This window comes from Formica exsecta, unplaced genomic scaffold (assembly GCF_003651465.1).
Source record: "Formica exsecta isolate Colony F162 unplaced genomic scaffold, ASM365146v1 scaffold1149, whole genome shotgun sequence".
Classification (NCBI taxonomy): Eukaryota; Metazoa; Arthropoda; class Insecta; order Hymenoptera; family Formicidae; genus Formica; species Formica exsecta.
The window spans coordinates 35,265-59,710 of record NW_021848489.1 but is presented as its reverse complement, the minus strand read 5'-3'; the positions used below and the strand labels follow the sequence as shown (position 1 = coordinate 59,710).

At 31.8% G+C, this 24,446-nt stretch overlaps 3 protein-coding genes across 6 annotated transcripts in view; 1 reads left to right on the top strand and 2 right to left on the bottom strand.

Moving 5' to 3' along the window:
• LOC115237540 overlaps positions 1-7,738 on the top strand; it is a 12,376-nt gene extending 4,638 nt beyond the window's left edge. Inside the window, 5 exon segments of the mRNA XM_029810642.1 lie at positions 2,733-4,636; positions 4,638-4,914; positions 5,474-5,704; positions 5,782-6,243; positions 6,697-7,738. Of these exon segments, the coding sequence (XP_029666502.1) occupies positions 2,733-4,636; positions 4,638-4,914; positions 5,474-5,704; positions 5,782-6,243; positions 6,697-6,717 (2,895 nt within the window). The 3' untranslated portion in view covers positions 6,718-7,738.
• A 1,117-nt stretch (positions 7,739-8,855) lies between these two features.
• On the bottom strand, positions 8,856-15,221 carry LOC115237545 (monocarboxylate transporter 13-like). 4 transcript variants are annotated; one of them, XM_029810673.1, is made up of 11 exons: positions 15,202-15,221; positions 12,912-13,092; positions 12,483-12,753; positions 12,034-12,197; positions 11,274-11,421; positions 11,021-11,197; positions 10,800-10,904; positions 10,390-10,582; positions 9,901-10,220; positions 9,587-9,778; positions 8,856-9,095 (listed from the first exon to the last, which is right to left on the bottom strand). In XM_029810673.1, exons 2-11 carry the CDS (start codon positions 12,978-12,980, stop codon positions 8,944-8,946), a joined length of 1,791 nt encoding a protein of 596 aa, XP_029666533.1. In that variant the 5' UTR covers positions 12,981-13,092; positions 15,202-15,221; the 3' UTR covers positions 8,856-8,943. The 4 variants fall into 4 exon arrangements, with proteins under 4 accessions (XP_029666533.1, XP_029666516.1, XP_029666524.1 ...); XM_029810656.1 differs by lacking the exon at positions 15,202-15,221 and adding an exon at positions 13,565-14,035 and having other exon boundaries at positions 8,863-9,095; XM_029810664.1 differs by lacking the exon at positions 15,202-15,221 and adding an exon at positions 13,769-14,035 and having other exon boundaries at positions 8,863-9,095.
• LOC115237563 lies at positions 15,010-24,244 on the bottom strand. Its single transcript, XM_029810693.1, has 16 exons — positions 23,990-24,244; positions 23,084-23,447; positions 22,675-22,801; positions 22,357-22,500; positions 22,106-22,233; positions 21,905-22,039; positions 21,403-21,688; positions 20,984-21,139; positions 20,622-20,813; positions 20,388-20,518; positions 17,274-17,544; positions 16,706-16,953; positions 16,276-16,558; positions 15,955-16,182; positions 15,440-15,634; positions 15,010-15,309 (listed from the first exon to the last, which is right to left on the bottom strand). Exons 2-16 carry the CDS (start codon positions 23,168-23,170, stop codon positions 15,140-15,142), a joined length of 2,781 nt encoding a protein of 926 aa, XP_029666553.1. The 5' UTR covers positions 23,171-23,447; positions 23,990-24,244; the 3' UTR covers positions 15,010-15,139.
• Positions 24,245-24,446: the final 202 nt, after the last annotated feature.

Here is a 24,446-nt window from a genome sequence, read left to right as displayed (position 1 = left end):
CAGTTGCATCTTTGCCTTTTTTTTTTTTTTTCTGATAAACGTTATTGCAGATTTCTAAAAAATCTGCAATATCCATTCTATGTCTTTAATTCGACGTTATTATATCTTGATTATGTGTAAGTATGACAATTGTTTGTATATTTATTAATATTTTATTCTTTATATCAGAGGTAAATTGGTGTATAAAAAAAGTCGTAAATTCTTTCAATTCAAAAGATCGCACGTGGTGCATTATACCAAGAAGCTTATTATTTTGAGGATGTTATGTTACTGATAATGAGATGCATCATTAATTTTCAATGTCTTAGTTACGCTGCTGCAAACGCAAAAGTATCGTTTTCTCATCTCACACCACTGTGTCGAGATCTCACAATGTTGCGATCAAAATCGGTATAAAACAGCAGCCAAATGGAATTGTTATCTTCCATCCAAACGTGACTACCGGAGAAAGAAATCGATATATTAGTTACATGCTCGATATGATCGTCCGTCGATCGTGGAACCCGTGTGCCAAATCGATGCTCTCGTCCAGATGTTTTCTCAGCGATCGCTAGTCGAGAAATCGGATCTATCCACTTCCTAGTAGATTTTGACCTGTTCTTCTATCCTTGATTCCATCCTTGACTTAAGAGTGCGGAGTCACTATTATTCTCAATCCATGCTTGATTAATACCTGCCGGGTATCTGTAGCCTACTGACTTCTCTCATTAGCGTTCTTCTTAGAAAACAGCTCTACATCATTTCACTCTGCTAAAATTGCACTATCACATAAAAAAGACATTTATAGGAATAAATAAATTTACAGAAGATTTGTGTATATATTTAATAATAATAAAAAAAAAATTTGACTTGCGTGTTGCAATTATCAATTCAAAAACCATTTTACGTCGAACACCTGTGAGCCGTAAACGCAACCGTCATAGACAGAAGACGTGCTCTTTTCGGAAGTAATTTGCATAATGTACGTTTGTACGCGACATCGTAATGTATTATTAGAGACGCATGTGTGCCTCCCTTTTTTCCGTTTCTTCACTTTCCTATGCGGCTTCCGGTTCGCGGGACAAACACGGTCATCCGCGACTACTCTCGTTCTCTCTCACAAGACGCGCGGGCTCGTATACGTGAAGAACTAGCACGTGGAGTTCTCGCAGTCAATTAACGTGAGAGAATCTCAGCACTATGTTAGTGGGTGCTGCGCGAATCACGGCGGATTCCCGGCCTTTCTTTGACATTTCATTCGTTTTCCTCGCGGCCTTCTGCGATAAAGGTTTCCTTGTACCAATTCTTCACTTGTCGCTATTCCCGAGAGAATAATTCGCATTGAATTTCATCATATTATTATTTTTATAGCGTTTTATTAATATATTCTTTACTTTATTGGAATAATTATATAATATTATTTAATTATGCTATTGTATATTTTGATATGCTACTCACGAGCTATTTATTAGTTTTTAAAGATTTAATTTGTAGTAATCTAGAACACAAATATTGCAAACGCTAATGTTTTAAAATAAATATATTATCACGATAGATTGAGAAATTATAATTAATTCTAAAATCGATTAAAAAAATTTATTAAAAATTATATTTAAAGTGTACATTTTGGATTATTGACGTAATCATTAAATAACGATTTTATATACGTATAACCGTGTAAGTGAGTAATAGATGGAAGAAACTTGTACGAAGCAATTCTGTGGAATTGAATCCGTGGCGCATTCTCGACCTTACATTGCATTCTATGTGTCTTATGACCTCTTGTGCCATCGGTAATGACTGGCTGGCTTAGAATCTCTTCAAGAGAACGATGATTACTGGGTTTTATGTTGGTTAAATAGGTCGAAGAGCATCGGACGACATTTACGAGTGCTTTTCTCTCATTTAGAAAGCCAATTTTGAAATTAGTCAGGAACGTCGGGCGAAATCTGTGTTATGTTTAGTTTAATAACGCTAAACAAGTGTGAAAACTAAAAATTACTGACATGACGAGGGTATGTGCTTGTAGCGGTTTGAAAAACGCTTCAAACTGCCACCAATTGTGTATTGGTCGTTTCGCGTAACGATTTTTGCGGCGCAGCAAAATGTCTGTTTCTTGCATAAATTACGTGTAGCAAGCGTAAAACGGGGTAATCAGCTGCATCCAGGACTAAAGAGAGGAAAACCAAGTCCAACGAGGACTCCATTCTAAAATAACAAGGGAGAAGACGTCTAGTTTCGCGCACGGCATACATAATTCTCAGTAGAATGATTCCCATGATGCGACCTAGTTTGTTCTACCGCACGTTTATTCCACCGTCGTGTCATTGATTGTTGCGGAAAGTGTACATAATAATATAATACATACAAGCTTTCGTCGGTCAAATGATACCTAGAATATCGACGAGGAGAAAAGAAATTGTTAGTATGTATCTAACGACTTTAACAACTGAACGATTTTGTCATTCTTATTTTTCTGTTGCTTTTATTGTTTAGAAGTAATTGTGTAGAGAGAATATCGATTTTACTGATAAATATTTTGTTCAATAATTTTAATGCGATAACTCGTCACTTTCATATCTTTCATTGTTTTTAAATTTAATTAGAATAAAATATATTATAGCGAATAATTTGCAGATGCTCTTTCTCTCTTTTTTTTTTTTCTACACAATATCATTTTCTGCAAATAAAATTACTACTCTTAATAAATCTTTTTGTTTTTCATGTTATAAAGCATTAATTTGATATTTCAGGCCTTGCCATTCTTACTGCTAGTGATCTGCGCGATCAGCGCGGCCTCTATCATCAGGAATGGTCGGGGCGGCCCCAACAATATTCGACGCATTCGCAGAATCAATCTGAGCGAATACCTCGTTCCACCGCCACTGCCAAGGTTTCATCCACCGGGTAGAGTCGCAAGATTGGTTACCCCTCAACCGACTGAGGCGCCAGGATATTTTGCGCGATTTATGAATTGGTTCAATCCCTTCGGTATCGGTTCTTCGTCAAATACGCCGGCGTTGTCACCACCACCACCACCACCACCACAACTCCCCCATACCAAAACTGCGTATCCTCCATCGAATTTTATACCTCCTTCAGCTCCAGGGGAAATCTATGGCAGTTCCTCTCCTGCAATTTATGACAGACCACCTCCTCCTTCCTCCTCCCTCAACAATCATCCGGGATATCCCTCTTCGAACAAGGCTAAAAACTGCAATCCCTGCAACAAAGTTCCATGGATGCCGATACAGCACGGTGATTATTCTCATTCGGGAGATGCTTCTTTCGCATTGCCGCCACCACCACCGCCCCCTCAATTATCGCCATCATTAAATGGCGAATATCTGCCACCCAGAAATCACGAGGTACCTTATGACGCTCATCATGCTGCTTCGCAAGAAGTTAGAGCTCCAGATTTTTCTTTTCCACCACCATTGCCCAGTGGACAAGACGGATCTTTCATTAGTCCGCTGCCAAATCCGCATCTGTATCCTGGAGCAATGCCACCACTCTTCAAGGCGGAAGATTTCAATCATCCTGTACAAGCCGTTCCCAACAGTAACTCGGAGTATCTTGATGCACCACCATCACCATCATCTGTTTTTGGAGATGTTAGATCCGCGGGAAATGGCTCTTTTCCGAGTACAGCGCAGCTCAATTTTAATGGTGAAGCGGTCGTTCATCCAGATTTTTCAAATTCTGATCCAGGAGTGAGGCATCAAGAATTAGGATATACTAATTCTGACGTAAACAATCCTGGCGTCAGCAACGGATGGTTCGAGCATTTTAATGCTCAGAATTATAGTGCGCACCGTGATCTATCTCCTAGCGGAACTCAGGTGTCGCATGGTCATTCTGATCTTATACCAGATCAGCAAAGATTTGAAAATACCGAAACTCAAAGTTCACTCGATTCTATAAGTCATCAAACATCGTTTGGCAATTCCGGTGTTCTAATCGATCAAAATCCTCCCAGCAGTTACGGAATTTCCGGTCTCGATCGAATACCGGGTAACCTCGAGCATCAATACAATGATTTGTCCTCCAGCGCCAACGTCGTTGAAGACTCTCGCGCACCTTTGCGTGTTACAGATGGATCTTCCGGAAAGATTGAAGATTCGATACATTTTGAGGAGTCACTGTTGCTAGATTTCACGCACAAGGATGAAAGTCGGACGGACTCGTCCTCGATACCGCCGACGTCTAACGCGTTCACAGACTTTACGAATATTGAGACTGCCGGGACGACTTTGACACTTGATGATGAGATTTTTGAAACACGTCACGACATTACTACAACAGAGTCTTATCTTTCCACGGATCGCTTCCAGACGATCAATTTTGTAACATCCTCAGAGGAGTCGAAGATTAACGACAGTGCAACACAAAACTCCAATGGAGGTCTCCATGATCATAGGGCTCTTCGGGGGCAAGACGTTTCCTATATTCCGCCATCTGATCAGGTTGGATATTTATGGTCAAGCGTCGTATCGACGACTTCAAGAAATACAGAGAGCGGAGGACTTTGGAACACTCTGAACTCTGTATTGAATCCTTATGACGATGTAGCGGAGGAAACATTGAATCAAAATTTTAATGTTAAATCGAAAGATATGAATAAAACATCTACAAAACAGCAAGACGCAAAGAGGAATATACACGTCACAGTATACACCACTTCCGTTCCATTCATCACACGAACGAAATCACGATCGAAAGGCTTTGAATTTTGCGAGTGAATCCAATCACGACAAGTATTTTAGCGAATCGAGAAACAGTATTAAAGTGACCAGTCTTTCAAATTCTTCGTATACTCGGCCGACTATTTCGGCATTGTTAGCAGATATTACTAGGAAATCAGTCGGTACTAAAGAAAACAACTCCATAGACGTACATAAATTACAAAAGAATATTGATAATTGGACGATACAGGTACATGCCATATTATTTAAATAAATGTGTTTTTTATGAATAGATATAATAAAATAATAGATAAAGTTTTTAATTCTGCAGTGTATAATGCGTAATGTTGAGTCTATTAAACTAAATGTAATAAATGGTGAATTTTAATATAGAAATATATTGGTTATAAACATCAATAAATAATATTATTTTATTATTTTTTTTGTAACACATCAAACATCACGATGAAAAATTTTCTTATCTTTCAAAAGATTTTTTAAGCATAAATTTTCAACGAATAGCATAATACTATTTTAATTTTATCCTTTATATAAATTAAAAATATATCGCATAATTGTATACAGTTTTTAAATTGTTAATCTTTTTAAAACATTTTTTCTTGTCTTATTATGTATCTTTTGGACTCAGCATTATTACTGGTGGATTTTATTTTAAATTACAAAAATAATTTCAATGATAGACTTTTGATCATGTAAAGTTGATTATTGTCAAAAATTATAATGATGATTCTAGTATATATACAACAAGAGCACGATAACGATAAATGTATTTTTTATGTTCAATTTAGGAATATTCGAAGGGTACAACCGCCGCTATTACAGTTTCGCCTAGTTCGGTCAATCCGTATCTTTTCCCTTCAAAGCAGATTCCTGATGAATACTTGACGACCACCGAACCTGTTAATCATATTGATTCTTACGACGATAACGTTAAAACTTTTACTTTGGCCGGATTTAGTTTCAACGATTTAGACTACAAAGGTTCGGCCAGCAACCATGTAGAAGGACCGCGAATACAAGTAATTAATCAAAATTTTGTGGAAATATCAATATCAAGAAATAATGCTTTATATTTCTTCGATATCTCCTGTTTAAGGTGATCGAAAATTCAAACTCGACTGAGAATTCTACTGACATTTCCACCGCATCCACAAAGAACGACAACACATGGCAGGGCTTCTCCGTGGATATTTCTTCGGTGAATAAGGAACGCGTCTACGTGGTGACGCCTCAGCCTATCATAACCACTCCTAAATCGAATTCTGTTGATAAGAGGAAAGAAAAAGCGGTGAAAGAAGCAGACAGAAATTCGAAAGTCTTGGAAACGGAGACGAAAAGAAACAAGAAGAAGTCCAATACGTTCGAGTCAATCGAGAAAGCCTATCAAGTGCTACCTCAGGCTGTGAACAACTTGGCTGTGGCTTCTACGGGTCCAGAGAGCGTTCCCTTGTGGGGCATCATGGAGCACGAGGAGTTTGCGTCGCTTGACGAGAATGAACACGAGAGCGAGGACAGTGAATCTCCTGAAATTCCTGTGCTGTATGCTGGGCACTCGAAGGTATATATGATTATATCGTATATACAACTTATAATTATATTCTTTATTTAAATTATTTTATTTGTCTATTTTAATTTTTACTTTTTATTTTATAAGAAATTATTTATTTTTTAATTTTTGACACGCTAGACTTTTTTACTAGATGCATTGTTCTAATACTAATCTAGTTTTTGGAATCTTTATATTTTTGCTACAAATTTCGTTTATAATATGTATAAATAATAAAGTATGTATGGAATAAATAATTTTTATTAATATATTGTCGTATAATTTTATATTATAACCTGCGATTACATTATTCTATATTTAGAGAATATTTTAGAAAAGTATATTTTTTCTAATTTTCTATATTTTTCTGCATCTTTTGATTGTTGAGATATTATATATACTTTTATTTTTACTGTAATCAATAAAAATTTTTAGATAATAATATTTAATTTTTTTGTTTTATAGGTATCACGTGCCAGCCGATGACGGATTAATAGTGAAAAATGCTCAAAAGGATTATTCATGCATGTGCAGACAATATTGATGATACGTTTTAGTGAAAGATGAGTGATTGTGAACAGTTATTTTATCATAAAATAGAGTTTTTCGATCATATTTCGACGAACTTTTTACTTAACAATATTTAATGCAACCAGTGAACTCTTTCTCTCTCTCTCTCTCTCTATCTATCTCTCTTTCTACTTTGATTCTACGTATGTGCGTAAGTGATTATTGTGGCCAGTGTACCGGATAAATGTATTTTGTAATCCGAATCATGTGTATCTTTACGAGTTTTGCTATAAGTAGTACAATAAGTCTAAAAGCAAGAAATAAGCCTAGGAAAAACTATGACAGTGCGGCTTATATTTGCATTAAGTTGTCATTACAACTTTTGCAAAGTGGTTGGAAACCAATATTTCAAATACAGAGAGAATGCCAATTTATATATGTGTAAATAAGTTACATAATAATTTTAATAATTCTCATTTTGATAATTCTCTCTTTTACAAGAGAACTATGCTGTCCTTCGATAGTACAATCGTACTTAAGTTACTTGGATTAAGATAAACAAATAAGGAATATATCGTAATCTTTTTTATATTAAATTAATGTGTTTTTAGAAATTTGCTTTTTTATTATTTTAAAACGTGTTTTTGAAGTCAAGTTTTCTTCTACAAAAATGTCGAGAAAAATGATCGAAACACGTTAATACAGTAACGGATATTTTGTATCGATCAATCAGGTCAGTATGTGTTACACGAACTGGGTTTTAAGTGAATACGCTTTCATTTCCTGAAGTGTTTTTGTTCAATTCTGTAAGTTAAATCAAGGTGAGTTTAAGGTCAATTTTCTCAGAAGCTATTGTGCATGTTAAACACTTTCCAATGCAAAAGATTTCTCGCAGTCATACTTATTGTTAGCTTGAAATAAATGATGTTCCAGCGCGATATAAAAACAATACTGAATAATGAATAATAGAAAATGCGCAACGCGCGAATAATAAATGTTAATTTATCTGATTTATTTATATATAAAAAATTAATATATTTTTATTCCTACAAGAAATTAAATTAGATTATATTAAAGTGATGTATTAAATATTATTCTATATTTTTCTGCACAATGCAAAACGTAATACTCTTGTGACAATATGCTATTAATATACTAAACCATATTTACAGCGTAAGATACTTAAAACTCGTACAAACTTTCTCATTTTAATTTTAGAAAATTGCAGGTGCGGTTGTTTTGAAATACAATCGCGTTTACGGCTATTTGAATTTGTCCTTTATGCATTTGCCAACCACGTTCGGTCATCACTTTCGCCGATTTCGTAAAGCTGGACTTCCGCCAAAAAGTGTCACGACTATTTGAGCATTGCTGCAACTAAATATACGTTCGTACGTGATATACATGTATGCATATCACGCAAGTCATTCTCTTCCGACTGTACGGTGAAAGGGGATTTTGTGTCGCGAATTTCGAGATCATATTTTTTGTTTGTTTCAAGTAAAGAATCGTATATGGAAGGAATAATACAGTACTTGAATATTACATATATTTGACAAAAATATTTTATACGCATATACATTGTTTTTTTACACTTAAGAAAGATATAATTTTGATGCGAGAGAGAAATCAAAGTATTTCTGTGCTTTACTTTTCTCAAGTCATCACACGTTAAGAGAAAATTAAGTGATATCGCGCGTACATCATAACTCTTGCATGTCATGAAAAAGATGTTACATTTAACGAGTAAAGATTTGACGCGAGAATAGAGGAATCTCCAACATTGTTGAACAGATTGACCGGCTTGATGCAACATTATCTACATTTCATTGACCTTCGAACTTCCTTTTCAGATCTCTTCAGAAAGATCACACGTCGCAAGACGTGAGAATTTCCGCCGGAAAATAATGGGAAAGGTGTTCCATTGTCTACTGCAGTTGTCTGTCTTTAAAGACTTGAGTCGTCTCGAGAGGATTAGCGCTCTAATTGGATTCATTTCTATGGTAAATGATGTCGAACAAGGACACGACCTTAATTGCGAATGAGGAAATTTAATAAGCCGCGTAAGAATTTTTAATAAAATATATTTGATTAACTACATGTTTTTATTAATCTTTTTTATCGAGTTTGGAATTTATTCACAATGTAGATATGTTGACAATGGTTTATTTATAAAAATAAAATTATTTTGTACATTATATTTTAAGATGTTTCGGGTAATCTTGACTTCCGCCGTGTAGACTTCCTCCGTACGAGTAATATCTCTATTGTCCACATAAATAACGTAATGGTGGTCACAAAATTAATCAGTATAATACAAACTGTGTAATTTCCTGTATTATCTCGTATTACACCTATAACAAATTAATTTTTTATTTAAATTTAAAATCTTTTTAAATTTCTGGTAAATGTTCGGATTAACTTACATCTCACGGATCGTTTTCATTTTTACATAGAAGGTACATTCCTAAATACCTATCCCGTAAATATAAACAAACACTTTTTTGTCTACTCTACAACAAATACAATGTACACAAACTTCACTTTTCCTAATATTACTTTATAATATCAGAGAAAAAGTATTAAAACTGTGAAACTTCAAAATCGCATATCTCTCGAACCAGAAGAGAGAGACAAAATTCAAAGCGTGTATTACTTAGGAATGCACCCTCTACAATATATGCAAAAATAAAAATGATCCGTGAGGTGTAAGTTAATCCGAACATTTACCAAATTTCTTTCTCCCTCTCTCTTTTTTTCTTATAAATTATATATGTATAAAAAATATATTATTAAGAATTAATAATGAGATAATAAATAATTAAATCTAATATTAATATAGTACCTAATATTGGACCAGCGCACGTAAGGATCACTCCGTTGATTAACATCTGAATTCCGGAAGCGCTAGGTAACTTATGGATGGGGACGTGGCTGGGTACTACTAAGGTCATATACACTGAACGAATTCCTTTCGCCAATCCCAAACCGATAGCAACCATTAGTACCGAAAGGAAGCTATTTGTAAAGATCAATGCTGTACCGAAAATAAATAGAGATAAATTTGTCGCTGTTATATATTGTACAATTCTACTTTTTCACTTTTATATCATGTTATTTTTTTTTCAGATCAAAAAGAAAATAATTAATATACGTTACAGCTTCTGCTAATTATCAGAAGAAACAGGCTAAGCATATACATCATCCTAGGTGGCTGACGTAGCCACTCTCCTAAGTACGGTGATACGCCTCTGCCAACGAGATCGGCTATTGCGATAACGCTCATGACGTTGGCAATTTCTGCCGTTGCCATTCCCATATCAGCGAGAATGAACGGCGTCAGCATGGAAAAGTTTATCTCCGCAAAAATCGCTATCGACATTCCCAACATGATATTTACGTAAGTAGGATCGCGCAGAAGATCGAAATCGTAAAGATTAGCCATTCGATGAAAAATTCGGCTGATGGCGGATTCATATCTGTAATATAATTTCTATATATTTTATCAAGTTTTTTGTGACTATAGAGTTACAATTTATATAACTTTAATGAGGTAATGTTATGTTATTTAATATATTTATATTATATTCTCTTATATCCATGCACACATATATTATAATAATAAATAGAAAATTTTTTTATACTTACTTGTCTTTATCGTAATTTTTTTTGTTTGGAAAGTTACTATTCTCTTTTTCTAATAGCGAATTCTTTTCCATAATATTCTGGTTTATACTTTTATTTACTTTACTATCAATAAAAGTCAATTTTTTCGTTATCAGTACAGGTTCGTCAAAAATTTTTATGCTACTGCCGAGGTTTATGCTTTCTACACTTTTTGCTAAAACAAAAATATATAAAATTTTACTAAAATACTGAGCGTATTTTTTTTTTGTATTGCGGATAATCACAATGTTTTGTATATCACGCTTAATTGTATTCTACACATCAAACTTTTGTAGTATTTAATTACAGATCTGAATTTTTTATTTCACTATCTCTCATGTTTTCAAAAAAACCACAAAATTTTAATCATAGATTTATCTTAACATATTTACCTGAATTCCAAAATGAATATTTTAAACATTTACGGTTATCATCTAAATTTGTCACTGACGCTCCTTTAATTATTGACGTTTCCGTGTCATAATTTGCATTATACACTAAAATAAATATAATATGATAATATTTTTATCTATTTAATGTTCTGTAAAATTTTTAAATTAATAATTAATTATTAAATTCAAATTATATTTATATTAAATTTCGGGTTACATACTTGTTTTGTCTATAGAAATCTGTGTAGATAAAGGCGTATCGAATCCGTAAATGCTTCCAACATCGACATCGTGATCGATGCTTGATATAGTCGTTTTCCTTTTTCTCTGATAGTTGTCCAACGTCAGTTTCGAAGAGTGTATATTAGCTTCATCTTCCGCATTATAGGTCGATATATCTGTAAATGATCACGAATTATTATACAAGAGACAATTTCTCAAGTATGGGCATATTTTTAATTAGCAAGTAAATACCTTCTTCATTATTGCTTAAAACTTTAGAATTTTCAGGGATTGTCTCTAAGCAGAGGGGTACTCTTTTCATGTGCCATTTAACTGGTTGTAGCAGCAATGCGCCCATTATCGAATGAAGACTGTAAGCGCCAAGTATCAAGACGGTTTCCTGTTTAATATTATATTTTTTAAATTGCATATATATATTTTCAATACACGTTTTATAATAAACGTTGCCACGTTTTTGCAACTATTTGTCAATAATTATAATTTGTATACTTTGATAAATCGCGATTGGAAATTAAAGAGATAGAGAGAGAGAGAGAGAGAAAGAGAGAGAGAGAGAGAGAGAGAGAGAGAGAGAGAGAGAGAGAGAGAAATAAATTTTACTAAATAGTTCATTAAACTTTATATTATAGATTGACACACACATAATATATTTATGCGTACAAGATTGCGGTTACTTTAACATTAACTGCAGATGATATAACTAGTGAGAACAAACAGACATCTACGCCGACCCACATCGATAAGCTATTGCTGTTGCATTTTATAATCGGCATAATCTAGCGCAAATGAGGATGCATCAAACGAAAAGCTTCAAAGCAAACATAAATACACATAGGTATATATCTTTCTGCCCGACAGTGTTACCTTGTCAATTCCGATTCTCTTTTACTTGGCATAATTATCTTACATATCAAGGAAATATTAAGAAAGGATATTTAATTCTTTGGATATGTTACTGTATTTTTTTAGTGAGACATAATTTTTGAAATACCTGTATACCGTAGAATGCAAGTAAGAAGGATGCTACTTGAGGCATAAGAATTGGGCCTAGTCCGGTGATGGTTACTGCCAAGGCCATAGCTCGATTTCGCCTTGTAGTGAAGTAAGTATTAATCGCCAGAGAAAATCCAGACATCGACATACCCAAACCAACAGCTATTCAAAAAGAATATAAACATGATCAAGATAATTTATTTTAAACAGGTGTATCTATTCAAAAATCTTGAAAAATTTGATGTTTGATTCAAATCTAAAATTCATTTTAATAATTGGTCATGTCCGAATCATTTGCGACATAATATAAAGATAATTTTTTAAATAATTGCTTGCTTTAGAAGCGATTATTATAATATTTACAATTGATACTGTGTTATATATATGTATACACATATAAAAGACATTATTATAATAATGTGCTTGTCGAAAGATTCTTTTACTTACACGTTAGCATTCCATAACAAATAAGAAAGAAAGTAAAGGTATTGGCGAATGCCGTCAACATTATTCCCGCTGTGTATATTATGCTTCCAGCCAACGCTACTTTCTGGTATCCAAAGGTTTTCAAAAGAGCCCCATTAATCATGCCAAACATCATACCAAATGCCAAATTTACATTGATTATAATTGACGTATCTGTCGCATTCATATTAAGTTTGGCGAAAGAATCTTTGTATATCAATCCGAATACTTGTATAAACGGTATGGTCGATATCTATGAAAAGTTTTTATTCAAATTAATCTTTGTTTCGATTTTGAAGGAAGAGCAATTTTAACTTGTTGACAAACGTTATACTTTTTGTCGTGCTATTATTTTTGTCACATCTGCATTATATTCTTGTTATGTTACAAAAGATATGCATGGTAACTTACGCCATTTAATGCACCGGCCAGAACAATAACCCATCCCCATCCTCCATCGGGTGGCACTTTTGTAAACATTTTACAAATTAATGTAAAATTAAATTATACACCGGAATAAAGTCTTGCAACAATTTTTAAAATAATATTACTCATCCAAAGAGTATTATGGGAAGAGAACTTGCAGAGAACACTAAAAATTTGCTTTATTAAATAAATGTCATATGTGCGTTATGTGAACAATGTGTGTTACGCGTAGAGAACATTAAAAATTTATTTTATTAAATAAATATTATATTTAATATTTTTGTTTTAATATTTAATATATATTTATATAGTCATTAATTATTATACATATAGAGTAATTGTTTTATTTAACAATTATTATTATTGCTTACAATTGCTTACAACAACACATTTGATTGAATAATACGATTGCGTCATTTGTTATAATAAATTAATTATTTTATACCAATTTTACAAAATAAGCATGACTTGCGATTTGCAATCTTAGTTGCTTGTCAATCGATTTTATCCGCATCGATCGTTATCGTAATCATTATTTGACGTTCATTTATGAATGTGTCATCCGAAGGTGACATAAACTTCAAAATTAATCTTATTTTACTCGCGATAAACAAATAAACTTTTTATATATTACTTACTAATATTATATAATATTTTATTCCCGCTGAAAGAGTTTAACCTAATCCCAAGTATCTAATATATACAATTTCAATATTTATAACACAAAGAAATTTGCACAGTAACAAAATATTATATAATTTATATATAAGCAATTGCGTTAAGATCTAGTATCTTTCTTCTTCTATGAATTGGCGCACATATTTAATTGGTTCAACACTAACATACAAAAAAATGTAGCACGCGAAACTAGACAATCACAATATATATTTTCCTAGTCCGATCATAGTGTTGTGTCTTGCGTTGTGATAAAAGCTACACTGATGTTGACGCACATTTTCGCAAGAGATAAAAAAAGTATTCAAGCTTAAGAATAATCTAATCTGATCGCCATCTATGATCGATTCTTCAATCTTCAATAAATTATCAGACTACAATAGAAAATCTTCCACCAGATGAAATAGTCGAAATGTCAATGCCACACATACATACATAGGATCTAATATTACATATATGTATAGTTGCAAATAAAATACGTGATTTTTAGAAATATAATTTAAAGAAGCATATAATATATATTTATATTTATTATTTATATTATTTGACTACTTTCTGAATTAGTAATTACAAATTATTGGAACAAAATTTTCACAAGCAATTAACAAGATGTCTTGTTAGCATAAAATAAAACAATTTTATTATTATACGTATTTTTTTATTATTGTGTATAATTAAATTATTATAAAATATACAATATATTTATATATATTTTATTAGTGTATATATATATATATTTATATTTTCAAGTATAAAAATACAAATAATTGATAAAAAATTCTTTAACTTTAAATGTGTGTGTGTGTGTACACAGCAATAATAATTGAATTTTTGTTCTATGTGTTATAAGAAAGATAAGAAAGAAGACGAATAGAGAAGATAGAGTAGAAAAAATGATATGCGTTTGAGTGTGATGAGTCATTTATATATTCGAAATTGCTAATATATCATATGTGTACATGCATATTGTAATGTTGATACTTGCGTTGAACCTTTGTTACGTGTATCGAGTTGTTATTCATTGATAAGAATAATTAATGTGCGCATAGAAATTTATATGTAATCGTTTCATTTTATGTTAAAGAATCGTACGAATTATTTTTAAAATTGAAGCTATTTTTTGTAATCAAATATATTCGGGATTTTGCTTATATGCAACATATTATACGTACAAGTTACAATAAAAGTGATTAATCAATATTTTTATAAAATCGATAGTGATTTGATTGAATTATTCACTCTATATCGATGAAATATTTAATTTATCAATAAAATTAGTAATTCCATACAAGTTGTCTCTATACTAGAAATTTTATAAAATCATAAAATAAGATTTCATAAAATCATAAAATCATAAAATAGAAATTTCTTAAAATAAAATAAAATAAAATATTTTTACGATAACATATATATTATTAAATTATATCACACAATATTTTATTTATATTTATAAATTTTTCTATATTATCTTTATACTTGTAGTCTAAAACTTGCAGTCATAAATCGAAAATGCTAAATTAATCGCTATCAAATTAATTTTAAACATTTTGACGAGAATTGTCTTCTGGACTTTGTTGAGTCAATCTTAAAATATTCTTACCAGGAGTCCAAAGTCCACCTATAGACCATAAGAAGACACAGGACAAGCTGAGAAGAGATGTAAAATATAGCGCACCTACGTAACTATCCGTTAAATCATGCACTAGACCTAAAAATAGTTAATTGTAATTAAAATAGAACATTAATAAAATATTGCTTTGTTTAGTTAGTAAAATTTAAATTAAACACTCGAAGAAAATTGAAGCAATTTTTATTGCACATTTAGAATCTCTCTTTACCAATAATTGGTCCCACGATAATAGACAGGATGCCGTTACAGACCATCTGAATACCGGATGCAGACGGCAATTTCTCCAATGGTACGTATTCGGGAATAATTAGAGCTTGGAAGACAGCCTTGGTTCCCTTTGACAATCCGACGATCAGAGATACTCCGATCACGATGACGTAAGAATTACCCCATGTCGATAGAACTGTCAAAAAAATAACATAAACATCGACTTTATAAAAAATGTACATAAAACTGAGAATTCAAAGATTGATTCTCTCAAATAGATATAATAATTTGATTATTAAAATTATAATATAAACGTATTATAGTATATATGTCAGATTTTTATAGGAAGCCGCGTTTTAATAATTCATAAATATAACATGATTAACGCGATTCGAATCGTATCAATTATTATACATATTATTATTATGTTTAGCCAACTATCAACCCACCCCAAAGATCGCGGTCTCGTCGTGAAGAGATTCCTCGTGTTCGTATACTTTATGTGGCGGTACGTACTAGTCCTTCCAAGGATCGATCCTAGTAGGGATATCACGTAAAGGTTCCTGCACGTCCAGCCGGATTTTTGTGCCAACAGTGGCACGCAAAGTCGTCCTGTGATATCCGCGGCAGCCTGGATCGACATCACCGTAGCTATTGAAGTTCTGTTGAGGCTCGCCAATTCGGCCAGGACGAAAGGTATCATCGCGTTGAAATTTGTTTCCGCCACTAACGAGACACTCATGCCTAATTTTTAAGTGTACGTGCGTATATTATATATATCTGACAATTCCAACTCTGCTCTAGTAAAACTCTTGTGAATTCGATATATTTATCTACCTAATACTATGGCTGTGTAACGACTGTCACGAAGAAGATCGAGATCCAAATTTGTAGCAATATTTTCGAGACACGAAGTTTTTCTATTTTTATTTACTTTTGTTTTAATATTTCCCAAACAATGATTCGATTGTCTTTCCTTTTCGGCATCTTCCTCATTTAATAATCGACATTGAACAATGTCATCTTGTAAATTTGCCTCGTTTTCAGCACATGAAGCTTCTGTTTTTCTCCAACTTTTTTCTTCCTTCAATACATCAGTAGTTTTATTTATCAGAATAATCTGCTAAAAATGGAAGAAGCTTTCCAAATATGCTATATGTTTTATATTGTTGATGCAATATACAATTTGATGACTGAAAGATATAAAAAGATAGAATGGAGGGAATCAGTATAAGATCGTGCTTTTTCTCGCATACCTTTAACTCACCTCTTTCTGCTTTTTAAATGGTCTTAATAACGATGCACCGATAAAAGAATGTGTGGCAATTCCAGCAAGGATCAAAAGAGTGCCGGTGGTGGCATAATTCTCGAGAAGTACATCTATCAAAAGAGGCATCAAGATTGGACCCAAACCGGTCATTGTAACCGAAAAACCCATAGCTACGTTGCGTTTCTTGCGGAAATACGTATTCAGAGCTAAGGTTGTCGCTAGAAAAATAATTCCTTCTCCGATACCTGTTAAAAATATACCAGTTTAATAACTAATACTAATATTAGATATTATATTATAATTGAAATTAGAATAATGCAGTTAACTATATAAAAATATTGATTGTAAACTTTGATGATGTTGTAATTGCGCAAATGTAATTAAATTATTGTTGAAATTATTGCAATTATTAAAGCTCAGTTGACAATTGTAATGCTGTTTTTGTTTGAGCACTGCTGAACACTGAGGAGAGAGAGCAAAAGCCATTAAGTTCCGTGGCATTCAACACTAATTATCAAACACGTTATCTGACTCTAGTAATTATTCTGTAACACAAGTTACTTACCGATAATAACGCAATAAGTGATAATAAGAGTCGGAAGAGATACCGCGAAAGCAGCGGTGCAGATTCCAAGAACGATCGTTAGGCCGCCGAAATATGCGACCTGACGAAAGGTGAATCTTTTCATCATTGGACCGCTTATCAGGCCTAGACTGCACGTTATTGTTCCATTAAGATGAAGAATTAGGCTTGTTTGCGTTGCGGTGATACCGAGACTTGTAAAACGTTCCGCAAAAATAAGTCCGAAACACTGTTGCACTGGCAGCACGGCTAACTGATAAAAATAATTGCGATCAGTTTTGCAAAAACTATTTTTAAAATTTTGTAATGTTTTTTAATATAATGACAAGCTATTAGCATAAATATCACGAATATTAATAGAGAATGCTATTGTTTTAAAACCTAATTTTAAAATATTTTTTTAAATAATTTTTTAAAGATGCAATTTTTTGTTAGAATAAGAAAGAGAAAAAAATTTTTAATTAAAATGAAGATCGCGTGGGAGCTAAAACGTTTTATATCAATGAAGATTAATCGCTTTGAATTTCTAATAGCAATTACAAAAGAAGGACTGGCTTACATTGATAACAGTTACGCCGACAACGATAGCCCATGCCCAGCCTTGGTCTGTTTTGTCACGTGCCATTCTATCAATCGTATCGATCACTCTTCTACAGGTACTTCATAAGAGTATGCGATTTCTAGAAATTTTCAGTTGTATTCCGTGCTCGTACTTTCGATAAACTGTACGTTTAATTATTCTCTAACGTACGATATTAAGTTTGGATTGGCCAAGTGTCTGATAAGATACGAGTTATAATATCTTTCTGCCAGCTACGAGATAAGGTTTCTTTCACACTTCGATTCAACTCACAACTACGTTGCATTTACATTTCCGATGAGAGCTTATAAAAGTATTCGTATTTAATTGTTGAGTTTTTGTATTTGATATTTCTTTAAGAAACAGATGTTATATATCGCGGATTCTGTAATTAAAAAAAATATTTGGAATCGAAAGCTTAATTAATACAGTAAAATATTGTAAATTAAGTAAAATATATAATTAAGTAATGTATAAATTTATATAAAAGAAATATATATATATATTTATATAGAATATGTGTGTGTGTGTGTGTTATATTAATTCAACGTAGTGATTAATAAAGTGGTATTAAAGCAGAAGCAATGAAAACGAGCAATTCGTCCAATTTAACTCAATTGACTCTAAAAACTGCGATACTTATAACGATAAAAATAGCGACAACTTTCACAAATTGTCAAAGTTGTCTCATTTTTGACATGTATATAATTTGATATATGTATAATTTTATAGCATATATATATATATATATATACTTTTACATCTTCAAGTTTTTAAAAAACTTCAAATTTTTAATATATTGTCAATAGTATTGGTGTTTTTCGGATATATATTACAATTATTTCATATATTTTTATTTTTTTTTACTTAAATAATAATTATAATAGAATAATTAAAAGAATCGGAATAAAAAATAATATATTCTTTGAATGTAATATATCGTTAGTTTGATTACTTATTACTTAAATAGCTCAGCAATAATTACGTGTAATAACGTGTTTGATTTCTTTTGTTTGCTCTTCGTCAGAACAGCTTAACTTTTTTATACCTACTTATGATCAGGCGTTCTTATTTTCTCTCGCAAACTGCTTGTTTGGTGATCAAGCGCAGATGTTTAACGAAGATATTTGGCCAAGATGTTTGTCAGGTCTGTGTTAGTAAATTAACGTTATTGAAAAATTTATAATTAAATAATTATAATCTAATTATACACAATCAAAATTTTTCAAGATTATGTTGATTCAAACGAGCAACACTCCCACGCGTTTAATTTTTAATCAATTTAAATGCCGAGCACATGTTTAGAATGCACATGTTTTATATAAATGTTCTGCACACGTGAAAGCTCGGAACATATGTTCTGACACGAGCAGCGGACGCTCCGAGACTGGCTTGAAGAAGAGTTTGAACGATAAAAACCGGCTCTGCAACTTCATCTAAACGTTGATCGTTCGTATCAAGTGGTAACAACTGCGTCTTTGTTCACGAGCGCGAATGCACGCGCAGTTCTCAGTGTATTTATTTATCAGCCAATTCTTTGCACACGTTTGGCGCAAATTTATCAACGCGCCTCATTATCTCGCAATAGATGCAATGACACAAATGAGAACGTATGTGTGTTACGTCAGACATATAGAGTATCAAAATTTTATCGCGCTTTAATAAATTTGCAATTTTATATAAAAAATAACAAATTTTAATAAGAACACAAATAAACAGATATATAAAAAGAAATATGGATTGTCTGCAAAATATATCAGATCTATTATGCATGCAAATCATCTTTTTCTTATTTGAGTCGATAGTGATTTGATTGAATTATTCACTCTATATCGATGAAATATTTAATTTATCAATCAAATTAGTAATTCCATACAAGTTGTCTCTATACTAGAAATTTTATAAAATCATAAAATAAGATTTCATAAAATCATAAAATCATAAAATAGAAATTTCTTAAAATAAAATATATTATGCATGCAAATCATCTTTCTTATTTTGAAGATTCTTTTATCAATTTAAAATTTCCTAAAAAAAAAAGACTTTAAACAAGACATTTTATTTGTAAAATAATATTCAGCTCAACAAGAAAAAATTTTACTTTTGGATAAAAATACGAGAAACAAGTTCATTGCACCTACGAAAATACAAAGTAATATTGACTGTAGATAAGACGATATCAGCGTGTAATTATAAATTATAAAGTTGTCGCGAAGATATTTCGGATTCGATTCAACGCGCAAAAATTATTTTTTTTTTAAGGCAAATAATAGCGTAACTACAAAAATTTTAACCGATGTATGATTGATCATAGTGATAATCATTAATTATACGAGAATTATCAATTAAGGGAAAAAAATATTTTTAAAAAATTAATTAATTTTATTAATATTCCTGCTTTTTCAGTTGCGTCAAAATTAGACGTGCTTAATAAATACATTCAAGATTATTGTGAACACACAATTACTACTAAACTTCAATTATTATTCAATTATTTGCATTTGTAATTTTTTAGCTATGGTAAGTCGTCGTTTACAAAAGGCGATGTATAAAAATTCGATGCTCCACATAATAAAAGTGACAAGTATTATAACGGTCATTATGTGGATGCAGATTTTGTAACTTTTACTGACATCTCTGATGTATCCTTTTGAAGAGAAAATAGATATCAAATTAGAATTCAATGTTATTTTAATAAACATTTAATAGATATTTAAATATTATATATATTTCATATTGTACCAACATACCGATTAAAGGACTTATAGTGACCACGCATAAGCCCTTGAACACCATATACATTCCAAATGCACTCGGTAACTTCTTCAAAGTACAACATTCTGATATGCAGAGATTAAGATTCACCAATGTAGCGCCGCGCAAGAATCCCGCTATCACAAACATGATGATTAAGGGTATCTTTGCCGATTGTTCTGCCAATACTGTGTAATAACAAAATTTTATATTTTCTTATTCATTTTTTACAACTTTGTGTAAATTATATTTTAAATTATATTTTAATAATTAAAAAATAATTAAAATAAATAATAATGTAATAGCAATATGATGCAACATTTAAACTTAATAATGGCAGATTTAATGAAAGAATTACCGGAACGTGCGGTTCCAACGAAGAGACAGAAGACCCAAAAGACCATGCGCTTTTTCCAACCGAACTTGTCGAAAAGCGTCGGCAATAACAGTCTGGCGAGGATGTCAACAAAAGCAGTCAGGGATAAGCAAAAGGCGACCTCCGCTTTCGTCATTCCTGTTGATTGTCAAGTTCCTACGAGCAGTTTATGTAATTTCCAAGCAGTGCTATAGCGAGGATGTTTGTTTTTCAATCATCGAGCTCCCTACAATATTGTGCTAATGTGGCATTGGCATAGATTTGTATGTGATGTGAATAATTTATAATTTCAATATATTCATGTGTTTGGAACACAAAAATATAAATCTTATTTATCAACAAAATAATAGACATCCTTTGCTACGGTACGCTGATTACGATTTACAATTAAATGCACTCACCGATATCCGAGAGAAAGAAAGGCATCATTAATTTAAAATTCGATTCGGCTACGTAGAAAAGACTGCAACCTAGAGAGACGTTTAAGTACGTGGGATTCTTGAGAAGATCCAAGTCAAAGGTTGCTTTTATCTTCTTCATAAACGATTCATTTTTAGATGAGAGTTTTGATTCATCTTCCGCCTTTTGATCCTTGGTCCAAGTTGATCCGTTCGACATCCTTCGTGATCCAGTAGGATTTGTTTTCATTAATAAAGCTTCGCTTTCTCGTTCTTTATCAGTCTTTTCCTGAAGAAGAATTTTATACGAACATGCTATTATACATATTATTTTTTATGATATCAGTATTATTGTTCATATGTACATGAATATATTTTTAATTTTTTTCTCCAGTAATTTAATATATAAAAATTCGAGATATATTAAATTAATAAATTATACGTTATTTGACAAATATATATCGCTTAAAATCACTTAATATTTTTTAGATTGGAATATAATTACTTCAACTGGCAGTGACAATGATCGTTCTTCAAGTGGACGTAATAAACATGATCCTACTATAGAATGCAACGCCCATCCTCCCATGATAAGTGTTGTGCCGCGAAATCCATATAATTCCAGCAGCATGTGTATTAGCTGTACAATGTATAATTAATTATGAGAGATTTATTTTTTCCCTTTCATTTCAAATATATTCCTTACCAGTGGCACGAGCATCATTCCCAATGCAGTTCCTGCCATGGAAAATCCGACGGCTTGGCCACGCTTTTTGTCGAAAAATGTGTTCAGTGCGACGAAGGAACAAGCCGTTGCAAGGCCAGTACCCAGACCTAAAATAAATAATAATTATAGAAAATATACGTGCGGAAATATTATTTAAATATGTAATTATTAGTAAGAGAAACTCTCTGTATGCAAAACTAAATAATTTATATATAATAATTATTTTATACCTCCTAAGATGCTGTAGGTGCAAATAATATAAAGCATACTATCAGCCCTTGATGTAAGTATTAAGCCACTGCAGCTGAATAAAGATCCAAAGAATGCGACTTGCCGATAAGAAAATTTTTTTAATAATGGTCCAACTAGAAAACCTACAAATTTATATAAACAAGATTCGATAAACAAATATAGTTTTTTTCTTTTTAAATTTCTAAATTTTAGAAATGTTTTAAAAAAGAGAAAGCGGAAAAGAAAGAAAAATAAAAAGTTCTCTAATATTTAAAATAATCACATATATTTAGATAGTGGGAAAAAGTCGCATTTACCTGTAAAATTGACAATGGCATCTAGAACGCTCATTATAACCGACGTTCCTATAGAATCCACATCGAGGTTTATTAGCAGATCTTGGAAAAGTAATCCAAAAGATGGGTCCAAAGAACGCAAAGAAAGCTGCAGTTTACGTACCATGTTGTCAGTAAAATAAGCCAATATTTTCAAATGGAATAAAATCAATAATATATTAATCTGTACGATATGCAATAATGTAGCGAAATAAAAATAGAAAATGTAACAATAATAGTTTTTATAAAATTTTCTGATAATAATTATTCCAATCTTATTTTATGAGAGAATATTTCAAATATTTTTTCTTTTTATAATATATTTTTATTAAGAACATAAATAAATAACTTTGACACAATAGAATGCGATAGTGATTTTGCCAGAATTTACCGTAATTAGACTGCTTCCAAGGCAAACGAACCAGCCCCAGCCACCATCCGGAGGTTTTTTAGTATCTTTCTTTACGTTTTCTGTCATTTTCCAAACAAACCGTTTTTAATACAGTTTAACATAGATTAACACTGATGGTAAACAACACTGCACACATATACTGAGAGCTACGTTCTGTCAACGATCTGTTGTAAATTATATGAGCGTTTTTTGATCGAATAGCACTCGCTGACCACCAATCAGATTCGTTTGCCTCACTACCATACAGCTTCTTGTTTCTGGGTGACTAATCGTTGGTCGTGATGTCAGCAATTTACTTCTACACTTGTTTCCACTCCTACTCTTAGAAAGTACACTGGACAATCTATATAACGGAAAATTCTGTATCGATGTATGTAGCATGTACGATCGATTGAACGAGGAACTTGCGAGTATGCAGCAAGAAATAATCTTATGCATAATATGCAAGTTACGCAATAGCAAAAAAAGATTATATTAACATTCATTTACATAACGTGCAAGGCACAATTAATTGTAATCAAATTTGACGAACGTAGTAAATGAAAAAAATATCTACCTTGCATGTCACATGAACGTATGAAACGTCAATGGAAAAATACATTAAGTTTTTTGTATGTGTAACTTTTTCTCAATATCTTATCTTTACATTATATATAAAGTATGCTCTAAGTTATATATATTTGTGTGTGCAATAAATACGATAGAAAAATGTATCTTTGATCAAGTATCTTTATACAAAGTCCCGTTTTATTATAAACATGATCGTTTCACACAATTATGTCATCACATATATGTCATTTTGCCATACTTTGTATATTTTTTGTAACAATTATTTTAACATCATAATGAAATTATAAATATATTATAATACATATTAAAACTTACATTTTTGATTGTAAAATTAATTTTATTATTTATATTCGCTGTTGTTTCATACGATTATGTCACCTCTTATACTACTTTATATCTTGCTGCTCACTTCTTTCTTGCTCAATAACGCACAGATCTTTGTAATTTGCCAACATAAATGACTGAACACGACTTGATATAATTGGCGAGTGATTGTTCATGCGCGTGTCTACTAGTTACAGAATCGTTTGCAACACTGACCGACCTTCGTTGGATGACCGCTTTATCGGTATCCACACACATTGTGAATAGTATATATATATTTAGATAGTACTTATGAGATAATAAATATAAGGCTAGACTTATACGAAAAAATTATTTTTATTAATACGCATTAATAATTATAATAAAATTTAATTTTACATTAAAGTTTATATAATGTTGCACACAATAAATAATATAATAATTTAATGTAAAGATAATTTATATTGAA

Excerpts from the sequence above, each read along its gene's own strand:
- LOC115237545 (XM_029810673.1), bottom strand. The coding sequence starts at position 12,980 with ATGTTTACAAAAGTGCCACCCGATGGAGGATGGGGATGGGTTATTGTT. Across the intron at positions 10,905-11,020 it reads GATTTCTATAGACAAAACAA|TGTATAATGCAAATTATGAC; the intron begins GTATGTAACCCG and ends TATTTATTTTAG. Across the intron at positions 9,096-9,586 it reads GTGCGCTGGTCCAATATTAG|GTGTAATACGAGATAATACA; the intron begins GTACTATATTAA and ends AATTTGTTATAG.
- LOC115237563 (XM_029810693.1), bottom strand. The coding sequence starts at position 23,170 with ATGACAGAAAACGTAAAGAAAGATACTAAAAAACCTCCGGATGGTGGC. Across the intron at positions 20,814-20,983 it reads CGTTGGAACCGCACGTTCCG|TATTGGCAGAACAATCGGCA; the intron begins GTAATTCTTTCA and ends GTTATTACACAG. Across the intron at positions 17,545-20,387 it reads GTAAACGACGACTTACCATA|TTAGCCGTGCTGCCAGTGCA; the intron begins GCTAAAAAATTA and ends TATTTTTATCAG.